The 25,272-nt window shown below is 40.7% G+C and overlaps 1 protein-coding gene across 3 annotated transcripts in view; it reads right to left on the reverse strand.

Moving 5' to 3' along the window:
• Positions 1-25,272, reverse strand: part of MRTFA (myocardin related transcription factor A) — a 97,493-nt gene that overhangs the window by 12,894 nt on the left and 59,327 nt on the right. For 2 of the 3 annotated variants that reach the window (XM_074826731.1, XM_074826733.1), the window contains 4 exons: positions 17,911-17,976; positions 2,888-2,943; positions 1,240-1,315; positions 428-589 (listed from right to left, as the gene is read on the reverse strand). In XM_074826731.1, coding sequence (XP_074682832.1) covers positions 428-589; positions 1,240-1,315; positions 2,888-2,943; positions 17,911-17,917 — 301 coding nt within the window. In that variant the 5' untranslated portion in view covers positions 17,918-17,976. Of the gene's footprint in view, positions 1-427; positions 590-1,239; positions 1,316-2,887; positions 2,944-17,910; positions 18,159-25,272 lie in introns of those variants that run through there. The other variant, XM_074826732.1, reaches the window with a different exon arrangement.

Consider the following 25,272-nt stretch of genomic DNA (forward strand, 5'->3'; position numbering starts at 1 on the left):
TTGAAGTTCACAGACAGCTTTTGTTTCATCACACCTGTTTATATTCTGTCTCCTCTCCCTGATCTGAGTAAGTCAGTGGGTTCTCCCTGACCAAGGTTGCTGACACATTATACTGAGAGAGGGATTTTTAAGGAGAGAATCTACAGAATGCAATCTTCAACAGTCTTTCAAAGTCTTTAGGGTATGCAATTGCTTTCACGTTATTCTGGGATGTCCATACTTCCTATAATTTAATGCCTCCATAGCACTATCTGGGCCAGAGGGAGTTCTGCTTTTCAGAATGCTTGGGGCTGAAAGCCTGTGATTCTGAAAGAGGAAAACAAGACCAACCATGGAATTGCAGTCTCTTAGACAAGCAGGTGAATTGATAGGAAATCACAGCCACCTGTGGAAAATGCCCTCAAAAAAGATCCTCCTCCTGCCTTACCGATAATGGCTTCCTTCAGGCTCGATTCCACAGGCAAGATGTTCTTCTCCACCAGCTCCATGGGACCTGGCCTCTGCGCTATCTTCTCATTGAGGTCATCTGCCAGTCTGGCTCTCTTTAGCTTCAGCTGCTTAGCCTGCAAGGAGGGTTCAGCTGAGGTCTCTGTTCAGGGGAAAGTAAATAAAATGGCATCAATCCAGCAATGGTCAACCTATGCACTTCAGCAGTATTTTACTTCTGTTCAGAAAGGTAACTCTAGATAACGGTAGATAACTGTACAGAAAAATAGTTGCAGAGAACAACAGATAACTACGCACAGGTAGTTATAAAGATAACTACAGTACTCCTTGTGACTCTAGAATAGGACAAATTCACTGTTTTCAAACTGATTCAGCCGATTCTCATTCATCTTTTCCCTTTCAGTTGTGTCCAAAGACGTGGTGCTCAGCAGCAGCCATAATACTCTCTCTCTGAAGCTGAGGTGCTCACTAATTAGATCAAATCTGCCTCACTCCCTCTTGGATATTTTTACAGTGTGTTCCCTTAGTAGAAGAGCAATCCATGGTCATTCTATTTCATTGTTGCTCAGCTACCTAAAACTGCACTATTTGAGTTCACATAAGAGATTCTTCTGAGGATCTCCATGCAAGCAGAATTGAATGACTCCCAAGAAATCATGCAACAGGCATGACGATCTGCCCACTCCCAAGTGAAAGAAAGACTTGGGGGCCAGAGGCAAAATAGAAAGCTGTTAAATGAGTAATGACAATAAAGTTTATTGTTGATGTTTTCCTGTGTAGTAAGTGCCATACCTTCCAGAATGTGCATTCTAACCAGCTCTGATCTCTCTGGCCGGGACCGAATTTTCCGTTTCAGATAGTCCTCTGTCTACAGCAAAAATAGACAAGCAAGAACCAATTTCAGTTGATCAGACACAGGAGTGAGGTAATCTTGGACAGCACAAACAAGAGAAACAACCATCTTTCATTGTTACTGAGATCTAAATAAACACAGAACACAGAAGGGGCATATCTTCTGTCCCAGAGCACCCAGAGAACAGGCTTATTCTAAAGATGACCTTCTACTGTAATTGCCTCAGTCTAGCCATGCACTGCTGCACAGAACACAAACCGGAAGGGACTTCCTCAAGAGCTAAAGCCCTCTTTTCTCCTTTTATGCAACACCACTAACTTGTGTCAGGGTGAAATTCAAGACATTTCTTTTTGCATTAAAGATAAATGCACTGGTTCCATTGTTCACAGCAAATACTTTCATGTACTGCTGGCATTCAGGGCTAACTTGTGGTTTGGGCATACTCTTTTATTTGTTTAAAGATATGTTATTTGCTAAGCTAAAGACCCTATGCAGTCCCTTGGCAGGCACAATCTTAATGCTATGACAAGACTCATTTCATTTCTAGAGCTGCTTTAAGCTCTGTCTTTGGAGAATGCACTACAGAGCAATATACAGAGATGACCCTGTCTGGGCTGAGCACGTTACCGTTTACAGAGTCCAGGAATGGGAATCTGGGAACAGTGGGTAACGGACTGGTAACTACTGGCCATCAGGATGGGCCTTCAGAGTAAATAAATATTAAAGTCACTCAGAAAACTGCACCATACTTGCTCAATTACCCACACCAAAATATTACTTAATAAAAAGGTTTTAGGAAAAAGGAGGAGGAAGAAGCAAAAGCCTTTGGGACACTGGTCTTAATGCAAAGTCCACTGTTCCAATCCTTCCATGGTTTAAAGTGCTAACACTCCCTTACAGGTTTTAATCACAGCTGTTATTTTTTTACTTATGTTGCTTTCACTTTTAAAACAAAACTTAGCCCAACAGGTTTTATTGCTCCCATCAGCTAATCAGACAAAAAACTATCCCCATAGGCCTTTTGAAGAACAGAAATCATCAAGAAACCCCCCAGTTAGCAAAGGTGCTCTGTGACGCCTGGCTTCCTCTTTCTATAGAGCCATTAGTCTGCGTGATTTCAGTGTTACAAGATTTTGAGGGGGATCTTCTCTATTAAATTTTCAGTTTCTAATGTCCTAGATAAACAAGTGCACATGCAGGTAACTGAGAAACCATACGCTTTCTTCAAAGGTGGAACTGAGTTCCACATGATAGGTGCATTTAAGGGCAAAACAGACACCATAAAAATAAAAATGTAAAGTATATGGACAGGGAGGAAGAGTAATACCAGTGACTTCCAGAAAGAAGACTCCGGGGGAAATCCAGGCACCATATTCAATGGTTTTTAGGTACAACTAGTTCACTGAGGGTTAACCACCACCTCATACAAGCTAAAGAACACCCCATCCAATACATCTCTGACTACATAGTACAGTATTATATCCAGAATATGAACAATTCCCTTCTGCATCTCATTAACAAATACAGGATGCCCAAAACATACTACTCCTGACTTCCCCAAAACATTAAAGACAATATTCATCTTACCCTGGCCCGCTCCAAACTCCTTCTTTGTTCATGAAATGCAGCTGGACTTTTCAGAGCTGTTGAAGGGAAAACATTTAGAGAATGAATTAGAATGATGGAAGTTCTCTCACTGCAATACCTTCAGGCCAACTAAGTTAGCAAATATACTGCAGCAACTGCCTCCTGCATCTTTCAACACACTGGACCAGATCTCCAGCTGGTATAAAGCAATGTGAATTGACATACTCCATTTGACAGCCCAGGAGCTACAGGAACTGACCTCAACTTTTTGTGGGCTGCTGAAGAGACTAATACTGGTATACTTCTAGTCGAACTAACCACTGCTCACAAAGTTGGGTCCAACAACATGAGTCAAAACCAGACCCCCAACAAATGCCTTTTATAAGCTTCAACATAGAGTAAGATATCCAAGACCCTTAAGTAAGGGAATGGCACTGAAACACTGAAGAGATACGTGAAATGGTTGGAAGGATGGGGGAGGATCCTAATGAACTGTAAATCCTCTTTACTACCTTTTAATGTCAAAGGAAGCTGCAGGTCTTTCCTTAATCTGCACCTGTGTTTTGTGTACATGCAAGGGCTGGTTGCAAATTCTGCAGGTCCACAGGACATGTATATTGTTCCGTGTAAGAGAAACTATCGTGAGAACAGGAACACTTGGACAGGAAAGTACATCTGTCTGTTGACAGAAAACCAAGACTTGAGGAATTAACAGCAGCTCTCCATATAACAGACCTCCTCGCCCCCTCAGGCCCAGTATAAATCCAGAGCCAAAATGGATCATGTTTTAAGAAACTGATCCTCTGCTGTCCAGGACCGTACTAACCCTGGAGGAATCTCTCACTCTGCCTGGCTCCTCTGGAGCACACAAAGCTCACGTCCCACAGTAAAACCAGAGAAAGAGGGTCACAACGGTGTCACTAGCTCCTCACAGTTTTCCCAAATCCACAAGTAACTTGACTTTTAAAACAATTGCATTGTGGCTTGTATTCAGAACTAGCTGAAGGGATCATATTTCTGAAATACTCGTATTAAAACTGCCTGGTGAAGTTTCTAAATTACCATCAAGCTAAACAGCAAAGGTAAAAAACTTCAGCTTTAAAGGTAAGTTGTAAGTCTTTTGAAGACAGAAATCTAAACTTGTACAGTTAGTAACTCCAGAGTACTGCATCTAGGTCCTATGAAATACAGGCTACTCATTTTTCACTTAAGACCAATGATTAAATACTTCTCAAATGCAACTTCATAATGAAATTTCCAAAGACTATTAAAAAATAAAAGCCCTTGCATAAATGCAATGTAAGAAACTACTTTTAATGCACGTGTAGACTTCTAAACTCTTTCCTACAGAATAAAATGGAGCAGCCAAACACAAAGTGTTAAGACAGACACACGTTCTGTGAAATACAGACAGACTCACTCTAGGTTCACATCAATGGGGTAAAAAGAATTTATTCCATATGCCAGGAACTCTGAATACACCAAGGCATCACAGGTGCAATTCAGACTACAGAAGTGAATGAAGAATGATTTGTAGAATAAATTAACAGTAATTGAAAACTTACCATAGTGAGTGAGTGTACAGACCCCTACAATGATGGGGCAAATAGTTCACGTTCAGATTAAAGATAGTTTCATACAACCTGGTTATGGTGAGAAATCACCAGAGAAAGTTATGCAAGCTGTGAAATGGGAGTGCACTGATTGCACTCTGGGATAAACCAAAGCAAGGGTAGAGATATGGTTTTGCAATAACTGCAAAAATAATATAAGAAGCTTCACTGGCTAGCTGAGACATCAACTCCTGGGCAGTCTGACTTCACTTTGGTGAAGGGCAAGCAACAAATATTATTGGGAAATACCTTTTTCAAGCCACAGGAACTGCTTGTGAATATGCACACACTTCAACTTAAACACCCATTTCTTTCATTGTATGCATACCACAGAAAAGTTAAATAAAAGTTCAGGTACACTTGGGTGAAGATACCATGCAATATATAAATTGGTATAAAAATCTACCCTGGAGACAAGCGAAGCAGGACTTCTCTTGAGTCTTCAAAAGCTCTCTACCACCAGAATATGCAGGCACGGCAGTAATTCTTTACTCTCCCCTTCCTGCCTACCTCTGCCATCAGTAAGAGGCAGCACATGAACTTTAAGTGACATTTCCCTGACCATAGCAAATGGTCAGGAAAGTCAACTGTAGGACTTCAGCTGATGTCACAGGTAGTCCAGGAAAATTCTTGCATACAGAAGAACAAAGCAAGAAGAAAAGAATCCCTGAGGAAAAAAAAAAAAAAAAGCCCTCCCCCAAAACACATACATATTAAATAGTAAGTAATGCAAAACTGCTACGGGAAGAATCTTGAGAAGAACAATTTCAGTCTCTCATGACTAGTCCTCTGGAAACAAGCACTGGGTTGTAGCTCTCTGGGCTGGCAACATGACAGAGGACTTCATATTCGACCTCTGAAAATGTCAAGAGGGCACAAATCCTTCGCTGCTTCCCTCAGCAATCTAGGATGAGGCTGACATGCCAGAAGGGGGTGTCTATTGTAAAATCATACTCCATTCGAAGTTAGCCTTGCACATTTTTCTGATTTTGAAATGACTACATAGCCCAGAGCTGTGGAGCAACTCTGCTAACTTTACTATAGCAAACAAACAAAAAAAATCCTATGAAGAACTCTGAAGCAGTAAGGCTCTGGATAAGCTCTACAGGAGACCCACAATGCAGACATGCCCCTTTCCCAGTTCCTACCGCTGCCCTTCCCAGTCACTTGGCACTGACCCCTGCAAAACTATTCCTGCCCCCCATACCCTTCTGGCTTGCTCACCCAAGTGCTGCTTTATCCATTCCACTCAAAATTACCCATACTGACAAAGCTCTACTGTTCTCAGCCATATCAGCCATTCCGGCTCATTCTGAAGGGGTACGCAAATGAGCGGCTGAGCTGGTGGAGCAGAAGCAGTGGTAACCAGGTATGCGTGGGGCAGCATTTATACCACTGACACAGCATCCACGTCCACAGCTCTGAAGCAGCAGATATAACCACAGAAAAGAGGGATGAAGAAACTCCAATCCCCTAATGATTTCTCACTGCACAGGCTGGATAAGATATACTAAACTAGTCCTTACAGTAGTTTGTCTAACCTGTTCTTGGAGACCTCTCATGAAAAAACGCAATATCATTGCAGAGAAATTATCCCAGTACATAGATGTCCTTGCTATTTAAAAACCTTTCTGAATGTCTAATTTACATTTCCCTTCATATAATTTATATTCTTTATTCCCTGCCTTACCTGCAATGATTACACTGAACAATTTATTCTCTTCCTCTTGCATCTATCCCTATATATTTGAAAACTTTGGTTTTCCTACAGTCTCCTGTTATATAAAATGACCAAAGCCAGTTTCAACCTTCCCTTATAGATAACATTTTCCAGACTCTTCCTTGCTTACTCTCTTTTGGTCTCCTTCCATTTGATCTGCATTTTTATTGAAGTATAGTGTACAAAATTTGGTACATATTCCAGACTAGGCTTTATCAGCTTTTATAGAGCTAAATGATAATTAAATAACACTTCTCAGTTATATGTCCCAGCCAGTTTTCCTTTGTGTACATAAAATACATAACATGTTCGCTTGTGCTTGGCTCACAAGCCATGAAAAGTCTCCAGTCCTCTTCTAGAGGATAGCTAGATAGCTAGAGTTGCTATCTAGCCATACATAACAAAATGTAGAAACTCTGCATTTTTCTTTGGGTTTGTTCTGTATTTCTCAGCTTATCCACATATTGAGAGTCCCAATCCTGTCCTCACAGCCCACTAACCTGCAAGTTTAATAAATATGCACAGTTCCCTTGATTACATCAAATTACTGAAAATATGGAATAGTATCAGACACTGACCTTCTCCCTCCCCACCCAAAAGGTCCTGCTCAACACATCCTCCCAGTCTGACACCAAGCCTTTATTTCAATACTGTTCTCTCACCACTTGCATACGCAGCCTCGAGTTGTCGCAGCTTGCTTACAAAAACGCCGGGCAAGCCTGTGACAAGCACCCTACTAAACCCAAGAAGTGCAAAAAGACATTTAACACCCTGACTTCCTGGAGAGGCGGTTCAACAAATATTTAGTCTGGTGGTAGGTCCATCTTAAGCAATGACCTCTTTTTCCCTTCCCTCATGTTCCATGCATTTCTGCCTTGCAGTTGATTCTCCAATTGTACTCGCACCACACAGGGAGCTGTACCAGGGAACTGTCACCATAAAGTAATTCCAGCACCTCTGCATGGCACTCGCCCCTCCCCAAAAAGAGGTACTAGTTAACTCAGTTCAAATCCTTGACCTAGCTAACTGTGTGGTCAGCTTTGCCAGCAAAACTTTTAGTGAGCCCTGACAAGAACAGAGGTGATGCCAAAGAAAAAAAACAAACTGGCCAAACTACAATGGTATTATTAGGTGTTGAGAACTTTTGTTTTCCATTGTATGCAGAAAAAAATTCCTTTATATTTCTCTTCTACTACTACTACTGCTGAGATATTTGAGAATGCAGAAGTAGCTTCTGCAATGCCCAATATCAGTTAGGTATACCTTTTGACTGCCTTTCTGATTTTGTTTCTACATGATATGTGTATGGTATTTCACCATCAATATACTGCAGTGACACTTCCTGTAGCTAGGCCTGGGACAAAGCATGTTAGCACTCAGTTATGCTGACAAAACCGTTTGTAGACTCAGATCACAGCTGTTTTGAGAGAGTTATTTTAACCTGGATTGGTATGCTGGTTTACAGCACAGCTCCACAAAGAATAGTGTCAGCAAAACTGAGCAAAAACTGCGCTGCCAGACAAAGTCAGAAATGAGAGGCTAGGTTTAAGGCCAGTGCTGCAGCAGGAGCCCCCACGCTGCTGAACCACAGCCACCATGTCTTCAGATTGCCCCACCCACCTTAGGAAAACAGCCTGATGTTACAAATGGCTGAACAAGCACTTAAAATGCCCAGTGATAGAAGGGGCAATAGCATCACTGACAGGGTTTGGGACAGCACAGTCCAGCAAGTGCCCTTCACTGAGTTGTACATACTTTTGTCCCACTTGGACAACCATCTGGCAATTTGCAACATCTACTGTTAGGAGAATGAGCTTTACCCCTCACCTTTACATGACTGACAGGAGGATGTGATTTTCCTACCACAGATGGGCTGGCTAGCAAAGATCTAATCAAATTCCTACCACATACATCCTAGTTTTTTAGTCTCTCTGTTACTTGTTGCAGAGCATTTTGATGCTTCATCACCAGAATTCCTGAAGCGTTAGTATCTTTGTGGTCACTCTCTTAGCTACCATGAGAAATTTCCCTGGAGATCAATGATGCAACTGCTTTGTGTCTCCACCCTGCTTCAGAAATGTCTGCAGCTATACATTGCAACTACTGTCCTTCCATCTGACCCCACAAAGCTAAGCAGCAGCACACAGGACCATCTACAATGATGCACACCTTCCCATACAACGCACAGAGATGGAAGTTGCTAATCTTCACTTCAAAGCGATGTATTAATTGCTATGAAATAGGGACCAAAACTGCAATGCATGAGTTCAGTGTCCCCTCAGTCCAAGATGCATTATGAAGATGGCAATGTGTGAATGAAGGGAGATGCTGCTGCAAAGCATCAAACTGGTGCTGCTATAAACAGACTGAATCAAGGCCCAGGAATTAACCCCAAATCTCCAGTATAACAGCAAAGACAAAAAGCTGAGTAAAATAGTTCCAACATTTCTGTTCAGGGTTTACCCTGCAGTGTACAAAAGCAAATTTTAGCCTTGCAAAGCTTTCAAAGATAATCATATGCAGATCTTCAAGTTCCTGTTATCTAGTGTGAGAAATCAGTAGAATCAGAACCAAATTCAGTCACTCTAAGAATGAAACACAACAGGGGAAGGGGACCGACCCAGCTGCTGAGAAAGAGAAGTCAAAATATCTGTACACCCTGCATTCACTTACACAGCCGACAGAAGACACCAAGGTTTGCAAGGATCTAAAAGGGAAGAAAGAAAGGCAAAAGGGTTTTCACAGGTCCTCATAGCTCAAGTTTCTAGGAGGAGAGGCAGCAAAACCTTCTGCAATCAGTAGGATCACAATTGGAGGCTATCAGACATGCAGGCTGATAGAGGAGAGATGGCACATGAGCTTTCCTTGGCCATAGTATCTAGCTCATCATAGACAACAAGGTGATATTTGAACTGCAAATCACTGGGTCAGACAACATGCAATGTTTGTAGAAAGGCTACAGCTAAATTCAAAACACTGTGTCAAGAATTCTGCTCTTTAGTTAGATCAGTTCCTGAGGGAAAGGTAAAATCTTCCTTTGCTATGACAAAGAGAGGCTTGTGTCATATCCAAACCCAACCTCAGACATGCTGACTTAATTCAGAACAGCAGAAGGCCTTCTGCTGCAGCTATTCACCCCTGCTCTCAGCCAAATTCTAGTTTCTCTCTCTTGTTTACTATGCTTTCGTAAAAAGATGAGATAAAGTGCTGCAAATAGGCTCGATGACTTCCTCTGTCGGTTCAGGGTGGGGCTCCCACCCCATAGCATTTCGTGTGTAGCATTTAGTTTGAGACACAAAACTTGAACCACAGAGCAAGGCAGTTGGCACTTTCTTCCTCCCTTCATCTTCACCCCACTTCCAAAAAGCATTTCTCATAGCATGGAAGAAAAAAGTATTCAAAAACCGGGTCACATGTACAGAAGGAGCTGTTATCTTGCTAGTGGGACAGTATCAAAGAGAAGTATGCTGTAGAAATATGAAAAGGAGATGGGGAATACACAGGTGAGAGAAGGGAGATCTCCATCAACACCCTTTTCTCCTTACACAGCTCCAGAGAGTTTCACATCCGGTACACAGACCTGATCAGACTTGAGAATTCTTGCTGATTTCATACCCCTGCCATTGGTAAGAGCCCTTGGATTGCGGCTAAGATCTGAGTATCAAGTTAAGGATAAGAAAAGAAGCCACAAATGGTAAATTGTGATTATTCAAACCCCAAAACATATAGACTCAGAAAATGCAAAATTAAGATTGACCTAAAAAAACCAACCCAAATATTTTTATGAAGGGGAGAAACACACCTCCGGCACCCAAACAAATGCAGCTTTACTCTTCAGTGACACTGTTCAATAACAATGTCATTGTGATTAAAGAATTTTAAGTGTTTCTAGTCTCAAACAGAAGAAAGGCTGGAGAAATGTTCTTCCCCATGTTGTTACTGTTGCCAGCACTGCCAAAGCATGGAGTTACAGTTACAGTGCTACAGCTTTACCAAGTCTTCCCTATTACCAAGCCAATCCATAGAGGTGGCACAGAAGATGGCAGCCACGTTAGCTAGATTGTTTAGTGAGGCTCAGGCTGTTGTGGAAGCCAGAGCTAAGTAAGTCCTGCCTCCCTTACATCCTACCTTATAGAGACACCCCTCCTCCTGCATCAACACTCATGAGCCTGCACAGTGTACTGGCTCACGGAGCTGTTGTTCCCCAAAAAAGCCACTTTCCAGCTGGGCTTGCCCTGGTTGCACAAACATCTGCACAGGTAGGACTGTGGTACCCTGCCTCAGCTCAGATCAGCTGGTCACAGAGCCATGTACCAGCTGAGCTGCTTCCAACGTCTGAGCCAAGCACCTCTCCAGAGCCCATGTCCACAACTCAGCAAAACTGTCAGTAACTTTATTACAGCAGTATCTCCCTTACAATGCAGCTGAAATTTTTCATTAGTTTTAACTGTGCGAAAGGCCTGAAGTGTAGGTTTCTCACAGCAAACATACAAAATTATTGACGGAAAGGGCTAAGATTTTTCAACCCAACACTGAGTTAATTTAAACAGAAAGTTCATCCTCTTTAGAAGCAAAATGAAAATTGTCACCCATGGTAACAGTTATCAGATCTACGGGTGACTATGGCTACAGCTTTGTGTCACAGCACATTTACAGCAAATATAGATAATTTATAACCGACTTTGTCCATCACCATTAACTACTGGCATTCAAAAGACATTACCTAAATCCTGAAATGAAAAATAAAAAAGATAAAGCTTCATTACAATTAGGATCATGCCACCTCCAAACTGAAGAGGAAAAGTCAGACAACAAATTTCTACTTGGAACCCTTTGATCCATGCATTCCTAGACCTGACTTCAAGCCTGCTTCTTGGATGGATAAACACCCTTTGCAAACTCTTCTGACAACTTTACAGAGTGCCCAGGCTCCAGGAGGTGTGGGGGCCATGAGAAGAAAAAGGAGAGACCATTCCCAGCCAACAGGTAAGAATGATCCCAAGACGGCTGTGGGAATATGAAGAGAAAAAAGCTGTATTACATACCACATTTTACTCTCCTGAATTATTGTATTTCACTTGAAACTGGCAGAGTTAAATCTTTTATCATTGCAGGGGTCAAGGGCTAAATGCAGCCTATCAAACCCCTGAGCATGGCCTCTTCTTTCTTTCTACAACTTCAGAAAGGGCAAACAGCACATTTCCATTACTAACACAATGAACTTTCCTACTCCAACCAAGTCTTATTAATCACAGATGATATAAACACATGGAAAACAAACACAGACAGCTATCTAAAAATATAAACAAACCAGGTGCAGTTATGAGGCCCCTGACGATGAGGCTCTCAGCTTAAATGTATGGACTCCTTCTCCACACAAAGCCTCAAGGCTTTGAAATTGTGCTTTCAGAGAAGAGATCAAAGTCAAAGAACCAGCAAATAATTCCTGGGAGACAAGTGACAGGTAGGTGATCAAATTAAAGTAAAACCAGTTACAGATTTCTGTGCTACATGCCACAGACAGAAACACAGCTACAAATGTCCTCTACAGCTTTTGTTTGCTTTACGGTACCTGCTTAGTGTTCCAGCCTTACTCTCAGAGCATAACATCAAGTATATCAAAAGTCTGGCTGCAGCCTCTATATTTGAGGTCCCATTCTGTACACAACAAACCAGGAAATAACAAGGTTTCAGAGGTCAAAGGGAGTATTAAAAAATAGTTATTATTTTTAGATCTTAAAGACTTCACAGGCTTGGACATTTTATTAAACAAGTCTGGGAGTAAAAATATTTACAGTCCACACATTTGTTTTTAACTCCTTATCCTAAATGAAAGTAAATGAAAGTACAGTTTCAGCTTGTTTTGTGGAAAAAAAGTATGAAAGTGAAGCAGTCACCACTGGGCAGAAGAGCAGACACCAGATGGCAGGGAAGTAAAAATCTGTATTTTTGTTTTGTTACTATAAATATATTCCAAAATCTATAGGGAAGATCACTACAAAGACCTGATATGTAAACCAACAAGAGAACGACAGGAACACATTACGCAGCAGAGGTATGTAAAGCAGGAAGAGTTCTTTCAGGGTGTTAAAGCAATTGGTTTATCTGCAGTTCAAATATAACACACAACAATCTTGAAATGTCAACTGTGTAGCCACACTGCAACACTTCCAAATCAGTAAAACTCCGTGTAGGCATAGTAGTTCATCTGCTATCCTAGCCTTTATGTAGAAGATAAAATATTGTTGAGATGTTAAGAATTGCACCTGAAGTTATCAGCATGACTGCAGAACAGCTCCTGCCATGAAAAATGTTGCTCATGTAAATAACTGTGTATGTTCCAACAGCTTTCCTCTCCTTTCTTTAACATATATCAAAAGAAGCTCCTATTTCACAGTTAACAGTTAAACAATTTATAAAGTCAGGTCTTTTGGTTTTTGACAACATTTAATATGTTCTGCTGTAGCTATTGTTTGCAACAGGAACAAGAAGTTGACTATATCCTCAAAGGACAGGTCTCCTTCAACTACTGCCCCATACACTATATTGACAAGTTTCAGGTTTAAAACTGGCAGCTTAATAAGAAAATATGAACATGATTAAATACAGATCTATGCAATTAAGTTGGAAGTGCATAATCTTCATCAACCAAATTACTTTTATAAAATTGAGGAGTGCTTAGACTATCAGGTGAAGGCTAAAGCAGCAATAACATTTTTAGCTACCCTACAGAAACACAAGTGTGGCTGTATGGCCAAATTTTGGGGTTGAGATGTTAAAGTCTAGAGACATGGTTTAACTTCAGAAACTCACAGGTGGCAAAAATTTTGCTTCCTGAAATCAATACCTCTTGTGATGGTAACAGTGCTGGATGCAGAAGACCAGTTATAAGGTTTGCCTACATGATGATCAACACTGATATGCCAAAGCATAACCCTGTGTTCTGTATCCTCAAATCACTAAGTGTCCCCAGTAAATGGCAACTCCTTTAGAATTTATTCTAAGCAATGTTTCACCCAAAAGCAAATACTGTATTTTAGTTTTATAACAAATATTAAATTTTCTCCATTAACCTTATGGCTACAAAAAATGCAGCTAGTGATACTGAGAGGCCTAATGAAATTACAATCATTACACCGCCTGCTGTATTACAATCATTCCTAATCATGTGACATGTTGCAATTGAACTATAGCATGCTCCCCTGGTGTAGTCCAGCGATAAAATACACCCTCCTCAGGAGAGTCTAAAACCCAGCAGCACAAGATTCACAAATCTTGTATTCTGAAATATGCTCAAGAAACTAACAGGCTGCATGTCCAAGCAGAAAACTGCATCAGAGCATTGGTAATGCAGACCTATAGCGTGGAAACAGCTCAGCACCTGTAAAAATGGTCACATTAGAAAAACAGCACAAACTCCACCCTTTTTGGATTCTACATACATTCATGCATCCTGCATATACTGCATCCTGGAACACAAACATACAGTCAGGGTAGTTGGATGTGGGCACAAAAACTGGCAAACATCAGATACACTGAAGCAAAAGAGCAGCTCCTGGAAATTCTCTTGTACTGCAGCCACCTTCCTTTTAGCTTTCAGTCCAGATGATGCCCTTTTCAAAGGCTGCCTGTGTCATCTTTCAGATATTCACAAAGCAGTTCTATAGAGCAACAAAAGGCACATTCCCAGAAATTATTTTCAACTTATGTTTTGCCTGCTTAAGTGAATCTGATGGTCACAACAACAGCTTTCTTGCAGGACTGTGCCATATGACCTTGCATGCTTGCCTATATTTTGTGTTTGCAGCCAGAAGCCAAAGATCACAATCCTGACAGATAAAACAACAGGCATATGAAGCTTTAAACCTTGCAAAAGAGAAAAAGCGCAACATATTTTGCAAAGCAGAGTATTGCTACATTTGCCAAATGTCTTTCCCCTAAAAATTTTTGCTGTTTTAGTTGAAGATGCTTTCCACGCATCTTTCTACTCAGATGCACATTAACTACTGTTTTAAACATTCTTTTCAAGGGTGGAAACTGGGTGTTTAATATTCCCCCAAAAAAACTTACAATAGCTGTAACCTTTAAATTCAACACTAAAAACTGACACCATCTGACTGTTCTTCTACAGCATGACAGAATTCAAAGAGTCGAGCACAGACAGCAGATTTTGTTTAGCTTGCATTTTATGAGATGAAAATCACCTCTACATAGCTACAAAAAAATGTAAGTAGCAAAAAAACTTGTCTATTTGCACTATCAGAAAATAGGCCAAAACCTGAATATGAAAACGCAGTTCTTGTTTCTAGATACAGTCCTTCTAGCTCAAATCACAGGTATGTCAGATACAGATGAAGACTTGCTTCCCACCTCTTTTCTACGGGCAATTGAGAATTTTAATCTTCAGCTAATGAATACTAGCAAAACATTACACAAAGCGGTAAGAGAAAAGCAAGAAGAATTAATGAAGCATAAAAGCCAATTATTTTGAATCCTCTGTCACTGCTTATAAATGCTTTATTTCTTACTACAATACACTAATCTTTTAGTGAAGCACAGCCCTTCTGTAGGTGGCTGGTGGGTTGGAAAGGTTATTCAAGCGAGATTAAGTGTACTTGGTAAAAAAATGTTGAAACATTTGCCTTTCGTCTCTACCATATAAACAAAATTCCACACGGGAACAAAGTAAGCAATTCCCAGTTCTGTTCTGAACAGGCAAAGCAAGAGTGGTGTGACTCTCACTCTCACTTTAATGTGACATAAATGTGTCTTCTCCCACTCCTCAGGTTTACAGTGTCCAAAAACCTTGGGTTGATGGAAGCCTGAAATAAAATTTCTCTTTTAGGGCACCAAGCTGAATCTAAACACCACGTAAGACTTATATTGCAGTCAGGAGAACCAAACATACCAAAGCGAGTTTGCACACTAGATAGCTTTTAATGTAAAACAAAAACTTTTACTTCTCCTACACTTGATTCATGGATTTTTGCACGTTTGTTTGTCTACAAGATCCAGGAACTGATCTGTATTAAAGACTAATCTGAATGAACACATAGGATAGCATAGTAAGACCAAATCTGTACAGAAAAACAGTTGATGCTGAGGAACTGACATCCACACTCTATCTGTAAAGGTGAAACGGGAAATGTCGTGCTAGACAAGTTGTAGTCTGGTCCCATGGACTGAATCCATATTAGCTGTAGGCAAAATATTTTCCAGTTTACTTTCATCCCAATTTAATCCAACTCTCAAACTTCATTTCATGGTGCAAAGCAAGGTACAGTAGGCAGGTGCAATTAAGAGCTTTACTTCAAAAGCACCTTCCTGACACAAGCTATAATGGTAATGTATATACAACCACAACCACCGCAATTCTTTCAAAGAGTGTTAAGGCTCTCCAGATGGAAAATAAAGGCCAGAAGCCAACCAGCATTTCACATGGAAAGAGCACTCTGGTTCATTTAATTCAGCACCAAACCATCCTCTGGATTCCCACTCTTATAGTTTTGTTAAATCATCATAGAGAGCTATGTGGGGCTTGGTTCCTGACTAACAAACTCAAGAGGGAGACATGGGGCTCAGTATAGCCATGTCTAGTAGTAGATGACAGAGGAACATGATTAAGTACCTAAATGTTTTCACAGACAGGGGGTACAGGGCAGAGAGATGAAAGAATACAAGATACCTGCACACTCCCAGGAGTAAGTAAAAACATCTATTCTGAACTGCTGAAAGTAGAAGGTTTCAGCTGTCACGGCTCTGAGATGCCTCCAGGAGGAACTTTGCCCCTAGTCATCCTCTGTACTACTTATGTTAAAAACAGGACTTTTCCTTTAAATTTATCAATTTATCTCACATCTGATCTTCTCATTAAAAATGGCCCAGGCAAATAATGTTTTAAACATTTCCCTATGTGCGGTTATTTCCAGTTGGCAAGTACAGGTAAATGATACCATGACTTGAAGGGAACTAATTTTAAATCATGTTTAGAACAGATCTGCTAAGGTGGTTTCTCCATTGCAGAAAGGACCTTTTCATGTGTTGCTAGTATTTTCACAACAATATTTCACAGAGCATTCTTCTTTGGTTCGTCATAAAACTCACACGTAAGAGACATAAATGAAGCAATGAAGGGCTCAAGTCTGCAAAGACTAGTTATTTAAGCTATATTTTAAGCAAATTTAAGAATGACTAATTACTCTGGGTGCCTTACTTGCATTACTTGCAAGGGCCTCATTTTCAAAGGGCCCATAAAACAGACCCCTTTCAGGAATCACAAGTCTGGCCAACCACACTTTGAAGAAAGCCAGTACCGAACATAAGTTAATACAGTATTTGCATACATATCCACCTAAAGCAGGAGACCACAAAGAAGTCAGGAACATTTTCTTCTGGGAAGCATTAGTAAAAGGGCACAGTCACTGGGACACTAGTCTTTCATCCAAATGCAAGTAAGTGTGTTCTGTAGAAGCACATATATGAGTTCCCCAGGTAAAAATAAGAAGACAGGCATGATGTACTATGTCCAGATAGGACAATCTTTCCTTTTTGATCTGGTAATAGAATTTTAAGTAGGGGTCCCAGAAACATCTTGAGCATGTCACTGCCGTCCAGCAAGCCACTTCAGCTGACAGAGTGCTGCTGACAGGTTCTCTTCATTCAGAGAGCGAGCTGACAGCCTAACCTTAACGCCTTTAGCAAAGTCTAAGTCACATCACTGTGTCGTATTACAATGTGCATCCCAGAAATAGAAGGAATGAGAAACTCCTCATTACTACGCTATCTTCAAGTAAGGCTTGTGAAATGCGGGGGGGAAGTTTTTGAAAGAAGAAAACATACCCCCAATCCATTGCCCTTTACTAAAGCTGTTAAGTGACACTGAGAGGACCTCAAAAATAAAACATTCACTTCAAACTTGTTACCTGTAAGCCATCTATAGTTTGGAGGTACCAAAGCATGTCAAAACTACTTGTCAGGTATCTTTTTGCATTGGGGGGGGGGGGGGGGGGGGGGAAGGAGGGGAACAAAACAGAAAAATACCTTCTCCAACACTAATCCAACAGTGAATTCATTAAAGCTTGGCATTAGGGTATACCCTGATGTGTCCACCCAAAAAAGCAAAAGTTCTCTGGCTCCACAGATTTTGGTTTTCCCTGCATGAAGGGAATGGCTGATGTCCACAGGGCTCTTTCTACCTACAAACATAAAACAGGGCCCCTTGTTGCTTAACATCTTGTATGCACTGCCTGTCTTCAGTGGGTCTATGGAATATGTACATACAAAGTTACAACTGCCTCTGAGGTCTGGGGAGCTGACAAACAAGAACAGAAACTGCAGAGGCAGGAAGCCTGTTAAAAGAGTGATTACCAGCATGCATCAAGTATATAAGGCACTTCTAACATAGTATGTTCTCCAGAAGACTCCTGTGTACTGTGATCAAACCCAAACATTGGCTTGGAGTACGGTTACACTTGGAGCCATTACTCTCTTCCTCAGTACCAGAGGTGGCCCTATATCTAGCGTTCCAACACGTCTGAAGGACCAAGTTGGGTGGGACAGGGTGGGGCTCTTCATATATGATGTTTTTAATGCAGAAACAGAGAATCTGATATTTCGAATCATACGTGAAACCATTCTCCACTCAAAAACATGCATAAATCACCAAGACAAAGAATTTAAGTGACACTTACGCGGCATGATCCCTTGGCTCACCAGCTCCTCCCTTGTTCGTCGCTGCTGGAGCTTCAACTGCAGCACTGCGTGACAGCAGAGAGAGGGAAGAGGAGGAAACCCATCAGTGCAAGAAACAACTGAAGAGACATTTTCAAACGCATCTTGTTTTCTTCTTTGGATGCCAAGACACTAGCGAGCAGCAGAACGAAAACACACACCCCCCTCCCACCCTGCTCCCCTGCCCCAGTGCAATTGCAGAAGTGGCCTTCAGCAGTCAGGTTTCCGTATTCTGCTGCGGGCAACAGGGAGAGGAAGTTGCGCAGGGTCTTGGCAGGGTGATAAAAATCCGCAAAGCCAGGCCTGTTTCTCAATTCTTTCTAGAGCACCAACTTCTTTCCAAACCATTAATATTCAAAAACAAAGAGAAACAGCGCTGACAGTCCTTCAATAAATACACAGTGACACACCAGCTGCTAATGAATCCTGAAAACTCTAATTACCATGTGCAGATTAAATTGATATGACAAAATTATTGGTCATTACTCTAAATTACAAAGCTGATTTCCTTCCTCAACTCAGAAATTCACCTTCAGACACGTCTCACAAAAGTGAAATATCATGGATATATCTAGAAGTGTCCTTGTTCCACAGCAAAAGGAATTCCTTATCACTAGGATTTTTCCTATTTATTTTAGCGTAAGAGAACATACACTTGACCTGTGTGAAAAGGAATTATCTTTTTTTATTTTTAATGCAGATCTCTGAAATAGTCATAATTTCCACATTTAGATTATAACAAGTTTCCCTTTAAACTATACAATCAAAGCAACATTCTAGAGATTGTTCTTACAGTCAAAGACAGCTTCCATATGAAAGGGACCTTTCAAAACTGAAGAAAAAAAAAATCACATGCACATATGCACACACACATATAACAATTTAGGACAACCTGAGTGAGCATCAATAGATACTGAATCCCATCTGCAATCAAGACCAAGCTCCTAAACTTTATTATAAAATGAATGGCATGGCATCTTCCCTGTTTTAATTTCAATTTCTTTGTCAAGCTCATGTCTGTTGTACAGTCTGCATAAGAGAAGTCCACACAAATGTAGTGGAACCACCAGAGAGCAAAACTGCTCTACAGTCTAACTATACAATCAACCCTTACGCTTCCTTTCTCAAGTACTTTCTTTGTCCAATACATTCATTTCATACATTATATCCAAATTTATACTGTACACTCTTTAAAGTAGGGATAAAAAATTTAAGAAGATGCCACTTTGTCTACTTACACACATCATCACATTTTACCTGTTTCTTTCAACCTCCTATTTGCAGCTTGCACTTGACTAAGATACATCTTCCCATAAGGGTTCTGGTCTTCATATGAAGTTAACAAGAGATCCATCTCTTCCTTGGTTATTTGCACAGCAGCTAATCACCTTCATTTAAATGCACACTTAAATTTTCGCTTGGATTTGTCTAGCTTCCACTTCCATTGGCTCTTAATGTATCTTTCTTTGAAAGGTTTATGACAGTGAGAATATATTTCCTACCTGTGGAGATACTTCTGTGCGCACAGTGTGCAGCCAAGTTACCTCTCTTCTGTTTCTTAAACCAAACTAGGATTTCTTAATATATGCATCCTGGGCAGGAAACTACTTCCTTTAGTACGGGGAAGGGAGAGAGAGAGGGAGGGTGTAGAGAGCACCATGCTAATTCTGTGTGGAATCAGCCAAGAGCCAGAGTGAGGAGGAGGGAACACAGAGAGGAAGGAACAGGCCCTTCATTTGGCTGTGAAACTGCAAACAGAAGTGGTAGTCCCAGACTCTTCCTCCCACCCAGTGTGCAATCGCACTCCTACTTCTGTGCTAGCATGAGGGCTAATACAGTCTTACGGCTGGCCTGTTCACAGAGCTCTTCATTTGCTGGATTCCTTTTGAGGTGATCAAAACCCGAATCAGGTGATGACACATCTACACGAGCTCTTGATCTAACAGCTTGCTGCGACAGAGTCAAATCTCTTACTCCTCACATCATCTCTTACGTTTCCCTGACGGGTGGCTGGACTCACTGACATGACAGAGACCACAGCCCAACCAAAACAGGGAATAGTTTTCTGTCTCATTAGTGAGCTGAAGAGGATGTCTGTATAGCCAGGTATTTGCTAGCTCTAACAGAAGATGGGAATGAGACTTCATCCTTCCAGCAGCAGTATTCCATTAAGTGATTTCAGCCCTAATAGGTAACGGCACATTACATCTCTCACTGCATGGCATTATTTCCACTAGTGAGCCATTTCAGGGACTCATTTACATACCCTAAATTAGCACATCTCACAAAACATATTCAGACAAGGCACAGACCTATAGCATCAGGTCCATCTCCCCAGATTTAAGTGCAAATAATCTCATTATTACTCATGTCTTCCCATCTACACATCTAGCAATATATGTTAGCCCTTCTTGATGCTTTGCTATTTACTGGGTATGACCATCTACTTTCCCTCCCATTTCCAACTACACCTACTATTTACCTTTCACTTCCCAGAGTCAGGGATTTTCAGTGAAAAACTGTCCCACAGGTGTGGCTAGCATTTTTTGCTCCTTGGTGCATAACTCTGCCCTCACATCTATTTATGCACATTTTCCCCAACTGTCTCAGTTTGTCTAAATTATCTAAACAATTTTTTTTTAATGTCATTATTTATGCCTCCACTAATCTTTGTTCCAACCACACTACTACCAACTTGTGTTTGCTTCCAGATCGCACTGGGCTGATCCCAACTAGAAATGCTTTTCTGCTTTCTTTGATTACAGTCAGTTCTTAATCCATGTAAGCAGTATTTCATTAAATTCAAAGATACTTTTTTAAACCAAAATATACCACACTAATAAGTTAAAGATGTTATAAAAGTCTATTACACCCAGACAAAACCGCTAGCAACCAAATTTCATGTATCCAAACAACAAAATCACATTTGAGCAGACCTGTTTTCACAAACTGAAGAGCTGAATAGTGTGATTATACTGCTATTCTTATACCATCTAAATTCTTTATCAAATTTTCCATAGCTTTTTTTTTCCTGGAACTGATACCAGATTAGCCGCTCTTTACTCACTCACCCTTTTTCAGTAGTGATGCAAAATGTTACTGGTCTTTTGCTCTTCTGAAGTCTTCCTGCAGTTGCCAGATTAACTAGAAATCAGCCTCAGCCAGGCAGCTACAGACTTCATCAAATGACTTAAAATTCCCTTCCTGAATTCAGCTTCCCTTATGAATTTTCTAAATATATTTTATTTCTATATCAGTTACCATCTACTATCCTTCTTCTCCATCCATTATATGCACCTTTTATTTTTAAACACTGTCCCCTCACAGTAAGAAACTAGCAACTGTCCAGAGGACTAAACTGTAGAACGGGAAAAAGGTCATTTTCAGGATACTTTTAATAAGAACTAACTAATTCCTGGGATTTATGAAGGTACATACACACATATTAAGCACAAGTTATAATCAGCACATACTGCACTTTTTTCCCCAATACAGCTTATCTTTGTGGCAGGGAGGAGGGCGAAAAGGATTACTTCACTCCTGAATTCATTTTGGCTTAAACAAGTACTTGGAGTTCCCAATGCCATTTCATATATTTAGGAGATCACCTGTTTACGTGTGCAAGTGTGTGAATCCTATATATAGATTAACAGATGTCCCAAGAGTCGATCCAAGGCTGTTGTACATGGAGCTCAGCCAGAGGTCTAGAATGACCAGAGAGATTCGAAGTTACTCAAAGACAGACTGAAGTGTAAGTCTTTCAATCATAAAACAACAATCTTCTGTTTCATTTATCCCTGTATTTAACCTTTAAATTAATTTTCAAATTAAGAATAAATCAGGTCTTATAAAGGAGAGTATATGCCTGCTGGCTAGAAAGTAAGTTCCATACTGGTACCCTTCTACTCACCTCTTTCATTCAACTTGTGTCACAGCCTATGCAACATTTCACGGGCTTTATATGCTCGTCTGATTTTCCCACTTGAAATTGTGCATAATTTATTTATTTCACAAGTATGAAAAATTCTGAAATATAGTTAAAGTTTGAACAAGGTTTTTATACCTCTAATGAAACTGTTCCAAGAATTAGTAAAACATTCCAGAGAAATCTGGGAGCTGATATAGAGGACTGCTGCCAGCAGTTTAACAGGGATAGAGAAGAACTGGAGGGCGGTGGGGGTGTGTGGGGGATGTATAAGAGACAAATAACACTGCAATATAGCTACTATCAATAGAGTTACAATGTTAGTGAAATACAGTAAGTCGTGATGGTTTTTATTCATCTTTCCCTAAAACTGCCTTAATAGAGAACCCACAGGCATATTGGAAGACCAGAGCTTACTTCTGCCTGCTCATGGCTGGTGGCAGCTCAGAGCACTATATGCTTAATATAGAGGCTGCACCCATATGGACGCTTTCAGGACACTTATAACTCTAGTCGTAGTAGAGGAGTGCATTAGTAGTAAGCACTAGCAAGAACAAATATTTATGATGAGCTAAATTGTTTTTTGCAGCTTGTTATCTAAATCTGCAACAGCGTGCCTGCCCTTAAACGTACATATCTGAAAGCCCTTCTATTTCTAAACCATGCTAGACTACAGCCTCTGCATCTCAAGAGAAAAAAAAAAATCTCATTTTAGAGACTACGTCACATACCAGGACAGGTTTACTATAACAAATTAAAAAAATATTCTATATTTCCTGTTTTTTGAAAACTAGCAAAGAGAAGCACACAGCTCTGAACTGCATCTTGTGGTGAGGCCCTGTGCATGTTATACTGAACACATACTTACTGCCAAAGGGAGTCTGTGTTCACATTTCTAAAAAATCTTTTCTTCTAAGGAATCCCAAGTGATCCTCAAGGTCGCCCAACCAAGGTAGTGATTAAGCACAGCCATATGGTGGATTACAACAGAGACAGCATGAGCAGTAGTGCAGAACAGGAGGGGAGGAAGGCTGCTATAGCCAAACAAAACCCTATAGAGGGGCTGAGGGAGGCAGGATTCTCTGGAATTTGGGCTGGGATACCTGTGCAAAAAGGGAGACGGCAAGACATAAACCACATATTAATTAGATAGGCTGTATGCTCACAGTCATGATTTATCGATTTTTTTAAATTCAGTGAAAGCAATCTGCCTGACAGAAAACTTTATCCTTGCAATCCAATCAATAAGCCATGTGATTAGAAAGAGAAACTACTGGAAGCAAGTGAAATTAGCCTAACTTCATTATCTAAGCTGAGGAAAGTGAAAGTGTTAAGTAAAAGCAGTAAAAAGCAAAATACGCACTTTAATGCTCATAAGGGTTCACAGTCATTTATTTGTACACTGTACAGCATCTCTGCACACCTCATTTGAAAGCCCTGTGCTACAGCATCCACTTAACTCACAAGAATTAATACAGCATGAGCTGGTGTGGAAACCTGCCAATTAGTTCATCAACACCTCTACCTTTCAGTAACTACAAAGATTTTTAGAATTTTCACTGGCCTAGCACTGAGTATGTCTGACTAGGTGTCTGACTGAGTTTACTTTGTGAGGGTCAGATATCACAGCCTAAGGAAACGTGCACCAGGCCACATTTGCAGCCCACGCATATTTTTCAATTTTTCAGTGTATAACACCGTTAGATTAAATCAACAGCCTCTATGCAAGCAACATAATTATAACCATAAAAGACGACTCTGATGACATGGGATATTTGCTGAACAAAATCATCACAGCTGTTTGTGCAGAACTGGGGCCTCTAACAAATATCACAGTGCCATGTAACTACTGCTTTGAAGAGTGAAGCCACCCTCCCACTTACCATTCAGCCAGCAGCAGCCCTTCTAATTACATTGAGAAGAGAATTTTCTTACTAGTTTGTGATTAAATAGTCACATTTGACCAGTAACCAATATCAATTTCAACCTTGGAATATGCAGCACATCAGCTGTTGTTTTCAGTGGAGGTTATATCCTACATATATGACTGAATTCAGTCCCTTTGAGATGTGGTGAGGAAACTTTTCCCTCACACCGAAAACAGTCTCTGAGCATTTTTCAGCTGTGCCTGCTTACAAAACGAATGTTGACTCTCATTAGCCCTTTCATGCTTCGACGGGAAGCCAGATAAGATTCTGGTTCATACCCCAGCAAGAGCAGCATCTACTAAGCTCCAGTTGCAACACCTTTCTGTACAGAAGCAGCAAAGGGTGGTTAGTATTACCAAACTTTTTGTAGAGTCCACAAGAAGCTATAAGAAAAATTCATGTATGATAGTTTGTGATCAATGAGTGAGTATGCAATGGTCAAAATTAATTTTGAAAATAACTCAAATCGCTGAGGTGGACAATGTTTTTTTCAGAGCTGTGTTTTTCTGGCACTGTCAACAACACCCCCCACATCACAAAGAATGTGCTAGAATGGGGGTTACCAACAAAGAAAAGCCAACTTTTCGGGCCTTTTTTAAAGGCAATTTTCTGAGCCTAACAGCATTTTAATCCACTAACTGCTGATGGGGGATACACACTGGCTTTGCATTTAAGCAGACTGTGCAGTTAACAGAGAAGCATTTAAGTGAAGCAGACTGTAAATGACACCCACATTGCAGGGATTATATGACAGTTTGCTACCCTGGGAAGGGGATGCCAAAAAATCATGTCTCTCTGCAGGGTGAAGAAGTAGCAGATACACTGTTGCTCCTCAGAATTTGCAATCATCCACTGTTGTTGGGAATAGCAGTCATACAGTTCTATTCATCTCAAATGCATTTTAAAGAACAGCTTGGAGCATGTCTGGGCAAAGGGACAGTTAAGCAGAAGTTTATTTCTTTACTGTGTGAGACTATCTCACATTCCACTACCTCTTTTCTCTACTGCAGCAACAACGACTGCTATTAAAATGCAGGCAGTTGCCTCAGCTCTTCCTTAGCAACCATACTATGGAGAAAATGGAGTTTGGGAGGGTAAAGAATAGAAGGAAAATTTGGTTTGGTCTCTTAAACTATTACAAGAACCTTTCACACTAGAGGCAAAAGCCACTTCTTTATATTCATGCTGTGGTCTTCTCTTTGTGGGAAGTAGGATTGGGATCACTCTCCCTACACCCAAAGACAGGTCTGTGAAGCAGATCTTGAATAGGAAACAAAACCAGGATCAGGAGCGGTTCCCTATCACAGGTCACATGAATGATGAAAGTGGATTTCTCAGCAGCACTGCAGAAATCAGCATGTTCTGCTGCAATACTTAGATGGGCAGGTGTCTCATATCACTTTGGGGGACACCGATAAACTCCTTGCCCAGCTGTGCTTGTCCAACAGAGACTATTGTAGGCACAAAGC

This window comes from Strix aluco, chromosome 5 (assembly GCF_031877795.1).
Source record: "Strix aluco isolate bStrAlu1 chromosome 5, bStrAlu1.hap1, whole genome shotgun sequence".
NCBI lineage: Eukaryota > Metazoa > Chordata > Aves > Strigiformes > Strigidae > Strix > Strix aluco.